This window comes from Acomys russatus, chromosome 19 (genome assembly GCF_903995435.1).
Source record: "Acomys russatus chromosome 19, mAcoRus1.1, whole genome shotgun sequence".
Classification (NCBI taxonomy): domain Eukaryota; kingdom Metazoa; phylum Chordata; class Mammalia; order Rodentia; family Muridae; genus Acomys; species Acomys russatus.
The window spans coordinates 9831627-9844216 of record NC_067155.1 but is presented as its reverse complement, the minus strand read 5'-3'; the positions used below and the strand labels follow the sequence as shown (position 1 = coordinate 9844216).

Sequence of the window (12590 nt, the reverse complement as noted above, 5' to 3'; positions counted from 1 at the left end):
AGGCTTGAATTCTAGCTTGAGGAGTGGCTTTCAGATCTGAGCAGAAAGAGGACCATTATCCACGTAGCAGCCACTATCACAGCAGTGGGCTCATTTTGCCTGGCAGGTGGGTAGTGTTATATGTAGCTTCTGAGGCATGGCAAGAACGCTGATGGTATGTTTTCTCCCACAGCACCATACATAGCTCTGGCTGGCGGTGGAGAAGCGAGGCTGGCTCAATTTCAGCTTGATCTCTGCATCCAGCAACCAAAGTGTTTGGTGTTTTCGGCAGGATATGAATTGTTTTATGTGCACAGAATGGATGTCTATAGAGAATATAAAGGGATAATCCTTAAATCCACATGAATGTTTTAGAAAATAGTGTTGGGGGAAAAAAGGGAAACAAGATCTACACCAATAAATAATTTAAAACAAGTTATTGAAAAAATCTCTCCATTTCTCTATGATGGCGCTCTTTAAAACAACATAGGGTCTTGCTATATATCAATGACTGGCCTAGAACTCACTATGCAGACCAAACTGGCATCCTAGTTAGAGACCCACCATGCTCTGCCTAGGGCAATGATGGGATTAGAGGCATGGTGGCACAGCTTTGCTTATTTATTTTTTAAAAAAGAATTTTTAATTTATGTGTGGGGTGTGTGTGTGTGTGTGTGTGTGTGTGTGTGTGTGTGTGTGTGTGTGCCTGAGTGTAAGGGCAGCTGAGGATGACATTGGATCCTATGGAGCTGAAACTACAGTTGTGTGCAGCCAATGTACATACTGGGAATTAAATCAGGTCCTCTGAGTGAGCAGGAGAGTTATCTTAACCATTCTATTAACAGTCTAGTCATATCTCTACCCCAAAGCTGGTGTTTCTAACAATTGGGTTTTTTTTGTTTGTTTGTTTGGTTGGTTGGTTGGTTGGTTGTTGGTTTTTTTTTTTGTTGTTGTTTGTTTGTTTGTTTATTTGGGTTTTTCGAGACAGGGTCTCTCTGTGTTAGCCATGGCTGTCCTGGACTCGCTTTGCAGACCAGGCTGGCCTTGAACTCACAGTGATCCACCTGCCTCTGCCTCTGCCTCCTGAGTGCTGGGATTAAAGGCGTGCACCACCATGCCCGGCCTCATTTCTAACAATTGTTAAATGTACCAGAATATATTATAGTGTTTGGAAATGTCCTATAGGCACTCCAAACAGGTCAAATTGTCTTCCACTTTTTTTGGTTGTTACTGATGTACTTTTGTACCTTTTGTACTCATCCCTATGGTATTTGGTCTAGTCTAGGGACCAAAAAGTTTTCTTCCCAACTCCTCTTAATTGTTCCTTGGATTTGCTCATGCAATTTCATGTGTTTACTGGCAACTAATTAGCACAATGATGTTTAAATGTTTTTCTCATCTCCCAATGTAAACTCTGTCATAGACCTATAGATGACATGAAAATCACTGGTCTGGTGAGGAAAAAACAGTGAATAATAAAGCTAAAATTCATGGACCAGGGTCCTCTCACCACCACAGGACAGACTAAATTCACAGCTGCACTTCCCCGCACATCTTCACAAAGTTTACAGGTGGGTGTTTTTATTTTCACACCAAGATTCACGACATCAGAAGTCTGAGGTACAGGTGGGTTAGGTCAAGGTGACTCTTGCTTATTTTAATTTTGTCACTTATATATTCTTTGTCCTTCTTTGTGTTTTTCTTCTCTCTTAAAAATTCATCTTTTTTTTTTCAATTATGTGTTTGTTGGTGGAGGCATGCCTGTGTGAGTGACAGAACCTGCAGGGTACAAACAAGTCAGTGGATAACTGTGGCTAGAATTACAGAAGATTGCAACTCACATGACATGAGTTCTATAACCCAACTTGGTTCCTCTGCGAGAGTAGTAGACACTCTTAACTACTGAGGAACTGAGGTGGGGTTCCAGTGCTTTTTTTCTCTTTTTGTTTAAACATTATTGGTCTGAAAGTCTTATGCACTGAGATGAACACTTAGATTTCAATTCTCAGGATATCTTCACTCATTAAATATGACAAACACATTCTACAATAGAGATTTCAAGACTTTTTTTGATCAAGAACTGATTCCATTGAAGAATGATACACTGATGCTTATGCCAATGGAGCATACACAATGAATGTGTCTCTTTTTTACTTTGAGCTGTGCATGAGAATTGATATGAATGTTAGGCTTGTGCCTGGTGCAGTGTCACACCTATTAACCTCGGAGCTAAGGAGGATGAATGAAGAAGCTAATGATTTTGAGGTCGGCCTTGGCTATATAACAAGACACAAAGGAAGTTTGTTGAAGCTGAGAAAGAGAAAGAGCTCAGCAGATAAAATGCTTGCCATGAAACCTGATAATCTTATATTGACCCTAGGACCCATATGGTAGAAGGAGAGACTGGGCTCTTCTTTTTTTTATTGAAAAATAAAATCATTCATGTTACATCTCAATTGCTATCCCATCCTGTGCATCCTCCCATTCCTCCCTCCCTCCGCTTTCACCCCATTCCCCTTCCCTATGACTGTGACTGATGGGGAACCTCCTCCCCTTGAATATGATGCTAGGGTATCAAGTTTCTTCTTGGTAGTCTGCTACCCTTCCTCCGAGTGCCATCGGGCCTCCCCATCAAGGGGACATGGCCAAATATGGGGGACCAGAGTTCGTGTGAAAGTTGAGACTGGACTCTTCTAAGTTGAACTCCAGCACTATGCTGTGGCGCATGCAGTCTCCATGACACAAACGCAAATTCTTAGTGTGTCATTGTTCAGGGCGAGATGAGAAAGCTTTCTTCATTTGAGTCAACAATAAGATTTCCAAACTTTAGATTTGTATTTTCACACTCTCTGTACTCGTTCTCTTTCTATTTCTCTATCCTTCTCCACTCATTTTATTCTTGGCTGTTTAATAAAAGTCTTACGCAAATTTTGATATGCTTGTTAACCTCATCTTTATAATGCAATTGATGACTGTATTTGTTCTTGTATTTAGCCTTCAACCTTTGCATGCGTGAGTGTGTGTGTGTGTGTGTGTGTGCTTGTGCATGCACGTGGGTTCACCAGTGGTTGATGTTGTTGTGTTGCGTCTTCTTTAAACTTCTTGAACTCTTTAATAAAGTTTATGACTGTCCTTTATAGGTCTGTGTCTTGAGAATTAACATGGTCAATGTTTCTCAACCTTCCTAGCCTCAACCCACTACTCTAGTCCCTCATGTTGTGGTGACCCCCCAACCATACAATTATTTTAATTATTATTTCATAAGTGTGATTTTGCTGATGCTATGACTCGTAATGTAAATATCTGGGTTTTCTGGTGGTCTTTGGTAACCCTCCGTGAAAGAGTCACGATTGCCTTAAGGAGTGATGTACCACAGATTGAAAGTCACTGAACTGGGTGATTCTCATTGGAGCACATTTCGATAAGACTGGTTGATATTGTAGGAGATGTCCAGTTGTGAACTTAGTGTTGTTTGTATCTTTGCAGTGGGACCTGAGCATGCGGAGTGGTTGTTGTTGGGTGTGTGTCTGATGTTGACACAGTTAAACTGGGCTTCACAGAGGATGTGTTTCTTTTTCCAACAGTGGAAGCTGAGAAGGGACTCGCCGGATTGGGCTAACAGATTGGGTGTGGGACTCAGGCTTACCTGAGAGGTCAGGTAAGTGCAAGACTCTTGGGGATAAGATGACTGACTCAAGAGGCTGGCCTGAAGCACAGGGAATAGTTGCATGGTTGGACCTGCAAAATGGCTTTGGCTTGGGAGAAGAAGATATGGTCTGGCATGGGAGGAGGGAGTTTATGTTTAAAAAGATAAGTTAATGATGTGGGGGACTCACACAGTTCAGGCTGTCCTGGAGTTTACTATGTAGCTAAGAATTACCACAAATGCCTGAATGTTTCTGGCTCCACCTCCCAAGGGCTGGGACTACAGATATGTTCCAACACACACAGCCTATGTGGTACGGCAATTAAACCTCTGTGCTTTTGCATACTATGCTAGCATTCTACCAACGAAACCAAATCCTCATCCCCACTTCATGTTATTCCATTAAATCATTTTAAAAAATTTGCTCAATTGAGTCTCATAGCCAAATTGCCTAACTAGCTCTGTTATTACTGACATGTTGTTGTGTCATTTTAAATTCCCCACATTATTGGATACATGATAGTGCTCTCCCCCTAACTATCAGGTTTATTTTTGCAGACATCACATTATTGTCCCTGACTCCTTGCAGATTCCAGCTCAGGGCACACCATCTGTGCACAGGCTCTGTATTGACACTTTCATGGATCCCATGGATCATTCTAGTGACACGTCTAGAGCCAGAACTTGATTGAAAATTTGACCTGCCACCTGGGTGTGAGATTTGGCTTGGTCTTTTTTATCTTAAATTTGACCTTCAGGAAAATCCATAAATCGTATATAGACAGAAACATGCTTCCTGAGCCTGGAGTAAGGAATGTTTAAGATTTCTTGGTGCCATTTCTGTGGAATTTTCCAGACTGGGTATATGTGGTGTGGTTCTTGTGCCCATTAGGACCACTGGTAACTTCCGCTTATGGAGCTGTCTGGGAGTAGACAGGAGAATAGTTTTTGACAACTGTGGTTTTGGTAACCATTGTGGTCTTGTTTCTGATAAATTGATTTGTTTTGGAACCTTGATTTGGAACACTTCCAGTATATATGTGTTTTGTCAATGGATCGTTTCACAAATACTGTAATCAGTTTTTTTTTTTTTTTCACAGTCCCTGGAAAACTCGGGCATCATTATGTTAAAAGGAATGAGATGGCAATAATAATTCTTCAAATAAACACAGCAATCCTTGACGATTGAAATAAATGGAGGAAAGCAGTTTGAATAATGGAAATAAATGCTAAAACTCGTATTATTTGGATGTCTCAATCATTAACTATCACAAAGTGTTCATTACCCTTATTATCAAAATCAACACAAAGAAAAGTTTATATGAGTGAATAAATGTTTTTATAAAACATTTTTCTTTGAGAAAGATTTATACTCAGGAGAATGAGGACCTTTTGTGTTCTTGGGAATGGAACTCAGTGCCTTCCTTGGCAAGTTTATTGTCACTGAATCAAATCATCTGTTTATTTAAGTTACTTTAATGAAAGTAGTACAGAATTGTACATTTCCCTACCAGGTCTGCTTAGCCTAACGCAGTTAACATTTCTGATAGTGAGAAAATGAAATCAGAGAATTTGGCAATGGGTATAGTCTTTGTCTTTCAGACTGCAGTGGGGATTCTGGGAAACTCCTCAGTTCTGCTTCATTATTTAATGCCAGGATCGACTGGAAAGAGTTTGGTACTTAAAAACCTGATCGTAAAGCACTTGGCTCTTGCCAACTGCTTGTCTCTTATTTCTAGAGGAACTCCTCAGATAATGGCCGAGTTCGGCATGAAACATTTCCTAGGTGACGTTGGGTGTAAACTTATACTTTACCTTTATCGTGTATCCCGGGGGATTGCCCTGCACGCCACGTGCCTTCTGAGTTGTTTCCAGGCAACCACAATGGCCTCCAGTAGGACAAGTTGGATGAAGCTTAAACACAAAGCCATCAAGTACATGGGTCCTTCCTGCTCACTCAGCTGGCTTCTGCATCTGCTCCTGAACATCATGATACCGATGAGAGTGACTGGACCTAGTGACAGAAGGAATGCCACTAAGAGCTTGAAACTGAGTATAGGCTATTGCTCATGGTTTGTTTCAGGAGGCATTGCAACCCCACTGTATATATTCTTCCTGTGTTTCACTGATGGCCTGTGTTTGTGTCTCATGTCTTCGGCCAGTGTCTTCATGGTGGGCATCCTCTACAGCCATAAGAGGCAGGTACAGTACATCCACAGAGCCCGAAATCCTCTGGAAGTCTCTCCCGAGTCCAGGGCAATCCAAACCATCCTGACACTTGTGTGCACCTTTGTCGTCTTCTACTCCGTCTCGTCTATCTTGCTTCTGTACTCCGCCTTGTTTCGTAATCCAGAGTTGTGGATCATAAATCTCATTGCAATTTTAGAAACCTGTTTCCCTTCATTTTGCCCCTTTGTGCTCATCAGTAGTAACAGTTCAGCCTCCAGGCACTTTCTTCTCTGCTGGTGGAAAAGGTAACACCATACGAAATTGTTTCATGCACTGGTGGTTCTCAGATGCGTCCCTATGTTCCTCTAATCGCTATTTAAACTAAGAACAATGACCTTCCCAGCTGGTGTTGTGTGTCAAGTTGATACACGCTAGAGCCGTCGGAAAGGAAGGAGCCACATTTGAGGAGACGCTTCCATGAGATCCAGATTCAAGGCATTTTCCCATTTAGTGACCAAGAGGCAAGGGTCCAGGACATTGTAGGCAATACCGTCCCTAGGCTGATAGTCCTTTGTTCTTTGCCTGAGTTTTGTCTGAAGGTTTTGAGTTACAATGATATGGAGTTGAAAGGCAGATCTCTGAGTTCTGGATCAGCCTGCTTTCACAATAAAGTCAAGGTGGGAATTCCCTGCTGATAAACCACTTGCAGAGACAGTCTGTGATTCAAAATGACAAAATTTTTTTTCCTTAAAGTTACTATGTAAGTTCTTTTTTCATAATAATGATCTAAAAGATGGGTACACAGCAATCTTAGATTTATGTAAGGAGAAATCATGTCACACTGCTCTAAAAAGGCCAGCCAATCTCCTTAGAAAGTAGGGCGTTCACAGGAGTACTGGGCCTTGGACATTTTGGCCTTGGAGATGTATTCTGTTGGTCAATGTAAGGACCTAAGGATAGGCAGGGAGACCAATATGCAAGCCTCATGCCTCCCACATTGATAAGATTTTGAATGCTGACTGAGTTGAGGTGTCACACTCATCTGGCAGCCAACTTATCCATTTAAACATGAGACATTTTCATGGGGGGGGTGTGACTCGCATAACCATCTCGCCAGCAAGAACGACGCGGCACACGTACAGGATCCTTCTGCAGCAAAGCTTTAATGCATCTTGAGAGGGAGAGCATAAGCTTACAGCGAGTAAAATGGAGACCCCAAACTGAAGAAACCCATCCCTTATATAGGACACTGTCCTCCGCTTAGGATGTGTCAGTCCCTGGTTGGCTGCTGCTCATCGGGCGAGATGACGCCACGGGAGAGGCAGAGCGCAACAAGTGGAAGGTCCCTTTCCTCACGCGCAGGTTATCCGTTTATCCATTTGGGGCACAGGCTGTCAACACCATCTTGTAATGGCAGACATGAGTGTGGCCTCTTACAGGGGGGCAAGTGGTGGTCACACCTGATACAGAGAGACACAGGGCACCATATAATTGGCAAAGTTAGTTAGGTCTCAAAAACTCAATGGCTACAATTCATATATTTAAAAGGCAGAAACATCTATTCCCTATGGAGAAAAAGGGTGGGACAAAAAGAGCACAAACAGTATAAAAACACAGGTACCAGATGCCTAGGGTATGCTTAAACACTAAAAGTAAAACAAGATTTTATATGATGTTTATTTAAAGCATATGCTTTTTCTATTGCTCATGGCAATAGGCTTATCTCTTTAAATATGAGGACTTCTGACAGGAGACAGGTAGTGGCTTGGCATAATACAACAGGTGCCTGAGAGCCCAGAAGAGCCTATTTAGATCTGTATAACCTTGCTTTGATTTCAACATGCTAATGGTAATATGCATCTCCTTTGAGAGAGGTCAAAATAACACATAGCTATTTAAAAAGGAGACTCCTAAATTCAAACTACAGAGCAAGCAGGTAACATAGTTTTACTGATCCTTCTACATAGGAACAGCTCTGAGACTGACTGGAACATGAAAATGTCTCCAGCCAGGACTTCAACTGTGCATGGCCTATAGATCTTTGGTTACAAATTCCTCGAAGACTTATCATGCCATTCCTGGAAATGGCATAGGTAAATACAATTTTATGGAGAGGAGGACAAGATGGCGCACATAGTGTGGATAATGTCTAGAAGGCAGAGTAACCGAGGAACCGAGGCTGTGAAACAGACTGATTTGTTAATCAGGAGCAACAAGTTCCCTGCCCCCCATTGCAGCTGGACAGTCCCCCGGTTCAGAAGGCACAAACTTCGAACACCCTGTGCTCCTCCGAATACAGGAAAGAGCATAGACCCCGTGTGGAACAGAGGGTCCACTGCAAAATTCATACAGGGAAAACTTTTTCCCACCAAGAATGTTGAAAGACGGCATCTGGCCAAAGGCTTGACACAGTGATAGAGGGTTTTTTTTCCTCTGACTGTGAGCGCCCAAGCAGAAACTGCACAAAACAAAGTTAAGACCTTCACATAACAGTACCTGGATAGATACTGTTACCTGTAGAAACATTTCCTTAGAATTTGTGTTGAAAGCAATAGAAGATGGACTTGGAACATTACACTTTACAATAGAGGGATCCCTTGACAGTAAACCTAGGCGTGGATAACACACCTGTTGGTCTGGGACTGGAAGTAGGTCAAAGTTTTTCTTTAGAGAATATTTGACCATGTCCCCTGGGTGGGGAGGCCTGGTGGCACTCAGAGGAAGGATAGCAGGCTACCAAGAAAAGACTTGATACCCTATGAGCATATACAGGGGGAAGAGGTACCCCTCAGTCACAGTCATAGGGGAAGGGAGTAAGGAGAAAATGGGAGTGAGGGAAGAATGGGAGGATACAAAGGACGGGATAAGAATTAAGATGTAATATGAATAAATTAATAAAATATATTTTAAAAAAAGAATATCTATCTCAAGCTATGTTACTATGACCTTCTTTTAAACACATTGGCTTTAGCCTGGGGAAATTTATAATTAAACTTTCCTATGTATTGTGTAAAAAATTATGATCTGATCAGGTCATGCTGACCATTGCTTGAAAACTGACTGATTTTTGTTGTATGATTTGTTGTAGGTTACAGAACTTTTTGTATTTTTTTGTTACTCTGTTGATATTTTTGATTGCCTTAGTGATTGTAAAGTTGGGAAAAAAACATCATGATGTAATTTGTAATGAAAAAAATGAACTTCATTTCAATAAAATACTGGGGGTGGCCCAAGGAGAGAGGGAAACCAAGTAACACCCATGAGATAGTAAGCTACAGTGAGGTGGGGGAACAGCAAGAGAGAGGGGTAGATGGGGTACAGCAAGAGAGATAGATAGATGGGGAACAGAAAGAAAATTAGCAAGATGGGTAACAGCAAGCAAGAGAATTAGAAAGATGGGCAACAGCAAGCAAGGAGATAGAAAGTTGGGTAAGAGCAAGCAAGCAAGATTGATAGATGATAGATAGATAGATAGATAGATAGATAGATAGATAGATAGATAGGGAGATAGCAAGCAAGCCCAACAGAGATGGAGACAGATAGAGAGCCAGAAGAAAAGTTCTCCTGGGCTTTGAGACCTTCAGCTTGTACCACATATGCCCGAGTCTCCAAGTACTTCCTTTTCCTCCATTCCTCAACCTCTCCTCAACAACTAGTTCCTCTAGCTAGTTGTTCAACCAATGGTTGGTTTTCCCTTAACCAGCTGTTCATCACCTGCTCCAATTCTCCCTCCTGCAGCTCCACGTCTCTTCTCTCCTCTTCGTCATTCCTGGGTCTGGTCTTCAGGAGCAGCAGAGAAGATTCTGTACAGTGCTGAGAAGAAAGTCTGTCCTTTTGTGTTTGGGTGAAACTTTCTGTAGACCTTTATTAAGTTCATTTGATTCATGACATCTGTTAGTTGCCTTATTTCTCCATTTATTTTCTGTCTCAATAATCTGTTCATTTTGTGAGAGTGGGGTGCCTGAAGTCTCCCACTATTAATGTGTGGGGACTGATGCATGATCCAAGCTTTAATAGTATCTCTTACACAAATGTGGTTGTCCGTGTATTTGGAGGTATATATATTCTGGATTGAGGTGTCCTCTTGGTGGATTTTTTCTTTGATAAGAGTAAAGTGTCTTTCCCCATCTCTTTTTATGAATTTTGTTTGAAGGTCTACTTCATTAGATATTAGGTGGATACTCCAGCTTGGTTCTTAGGTCCATTTGCTTGGAAAACTTTTTCCTTTACTCTGAGGTAATGTTCGTCTTCATTGCTGAGGTGTGTTGGGTCCTCTTTATGTATCCATTATCTTAGCCTGTGTCTTTTTTTTTTTTTTTTTTTTTTTGAGAGTTGAGCCCATTGATGTTGAGAGATATTAATGGTGAATGATTGTTAGTTTTTTTATTATAGTGTTGTTGTTGGTAGCATGTTTGTGTGCTTGTCTTCATCTGTTTTTGGTGTTGTGAAGTTATTTATGTCTTTGGGTTTTTTTTTGGTGGGGGGGTGTAATTGACCTAATTGCCTTGGAGTTTTCTTTCTAGTGCTATCTGTAGGACTCAGTTTGTTCATTGATATTGTTTAATTTTGGTTTTGTCATGGAATATCTTTTATTCTCCCTCTATGGTGATTGAAAGATATGCTTTGTTTAGTAGTCTAGGAAGACATCTGTGTTCTCTTAGGGGCTGCATGGCATCTTCCAAAACCCTTATGGCTTTCATAGTCTCTCTTGGGAAGTCAGGTTTGATTCTGATAGGTCTGCCTTAGTATGTCACTTTTTCCCTTGACACTTTTAATATTTTTGTTATATAGATTAGTATTTTGATTATTATGTAGTGCAAGGAATTTCTTTTCTGGTTTAATAGTTTTGGTGTGCAGTAAGCCCCTTGTATGTTGTATGGTTAAAGGCATCTCTTTCCTTAGGTTGGGGGATTTTCTTGAAAACATTTCTGGTTTGTGGAGCCAGAAATCTTCTCCTTCTTCTATTTCTATCATTATTAGCTTTTGTCTTTTCATGGTGCCCTTTATTTCTTTGATGATTTGTGTCAGGAATTTTTCAAGTTTAATATTTTGTTGTTGTTGTTGTTGTTTGTTTTTTGTTTTTCGAGACAGGGTTTCTCTGTGTAGCCTTGGCAATCCTGGACTCACTTTGTAGACCAGGCTGGCCTCGAACTCACAGCTATCTGCCTGCCTCTGCCTCCCGAGTGCTGGGATTAAAGGCATGCGCCACCAACGCCTGGCCCTTAATATATTCTTTAAAAGATGTATTCTTTCAAAGACAAAATTCTTTCCTCCGTCTACTGTATTCTGTTGTTGATGCTTACCTCTGTGATTCCTGTTCTCTTTCCTAAGTTTTCCATCTCCAGGATTTTGTTGGTTTATGTTTTCTTTATTGATTCCATTTCCATTTTCAGGTCTTGAACCAATTTACTCATTTCCTTCACCTCTTTGATTGTGTTCTTCTGTGTTTCTTTAAGTGATTTATTCAATTCCTCCTAAAGGATTCCTTTTGTTTGGTTGTATTTTACTGTAGTGTTTTAAGTAATTTATTCACCTCCCCCTTTAAAGGGCTTTATTTGTTTGAGTGTATTTTCCTGTATTTCTGTGAGAGACTTATTTGTTTTCTCTTTAAATTCTATACTATCTTTATAAGCAGAGTTTTAAGGTAGTCTTCCTATGTTTCAGCTGTGTTAAGATATATGGAACTTATTGTCATATTTCCCTGGCCTTTGTTGATTGTGTCCTTATGCTGGCCTTTAACCATCCTGTTGTCCCAGGAATTGGCTAGTTTCTCCTGAAACCTGATGGTTTTATCAGACATGCAGGAGGAGCCTTAGATTGTGGGCTCAGGGCTGACTCTCTTTCTGTAGCTTACAGCTCTGCTTTGCTGGTTGTGTCCCAGTTGGGCCTACAGGCAGGGAATTGGGGCATGAGCTTCTAACCTGGGTGATCCAGTGAGCTCCTGGAGGTCTCCCCAAGTCATCTAGTAGAGCCATGAACCCTAGGCTGGATCCATGCATCCTCTGGAATCTGGAATAGTCTTCAGGTAGCTAGAAGGTCTGAGGTGGTCCTGGGCTTGCCTAACAGCCAGAATCCTTTCCTCTCTGTGGTGGGGGTGGGGGCTGGGCACAAAAGGATGCTGGAATCTCAGAGTCATCAGAGCTGGGCCTTGCTCACCTAGCAGAAACTGTGTTCCTCTTCCAGACTTGGCTTGACACTGCAGTGTTGGAATGGAGACCTTGTATGTTCCTGTTATCCAGCAGGTCTCCAGAAGTGTACCATTAAAACCAGTAGGACTGGAGGCTGGAAACATTTCCCTGAGGTGTCTCTGGTTGGGGGAGGAGGAGTCTGGCTTCCGGATGCTGGAGCTGTGCATTTCGGGAACTCGGGAGTTGTGTTTGACGGTGCAGAATTCACTGGGTGCCATGACCTTAGGGACTGTGTGTGCTTCTTGGACCAGAGAGATGTCCATGAGGGATATGGAACTGGGAGGCCCATCTCCCAGAATGCCTCCTATTGTCTGGGAAACACAGATATTGGTAATTTGGAGTCAGCAGCCAGGGAACTCGGTTGATCCACAATCTCTGATTGTCTGTTCAAATATGGTATGCTCTGGGTGGCACTATCTTGGAAAGTCCTCAGAAATTTTATTTCTAATAGCCAGAACATGGAAACAACCTATATATCCCTCAATAAAAGAATGATTAAAGAAAATGTGGTAAATTTACTCCGTGGAGTATTACTCATGTATTAAAAACAATGACATTATGAAACTTCCCAGAAAATGGATAGAACTAGAAAAGATCATTCTGAGTGA

At 41.5% G+C, this 12590-nt stretch overlaps 1 protein-coding gene across 1 annotated transcript; it reads left to right on the top strand.

Moving 5' to 3' along the window:
* The first annotated feature begins 5089 nt into the window (after nucleotides 1–5089).
* On the top strand, nucleotides 5090–6103 carry LOC127203569 (vomeronasal type-1 receptor 4-like). The gene has a single exon (XM_051162394.1). It carries the CDS (start codon nucleotides 5183–5185, stop codon nucleotides 6101–6103), a length of 921 nt encoding a protein of 306 aa, XP_051018351.1. The 5' UTR covers nucleotides 5090–5182.
* The last annotated feature ends 6487 nt before the right edge of the window (nucleotides 6104–12590 follow it).

Bases quoted from the DNA above. Each gene is read 5' to 3' on its own strand.
- LOC127203569 (XM_051162394.1), top strand. From the start codon at position 5,183: ATGAAATCAGAGAATTTGGCAATGGGTATAGTCTTTGTCTTTCAGACT.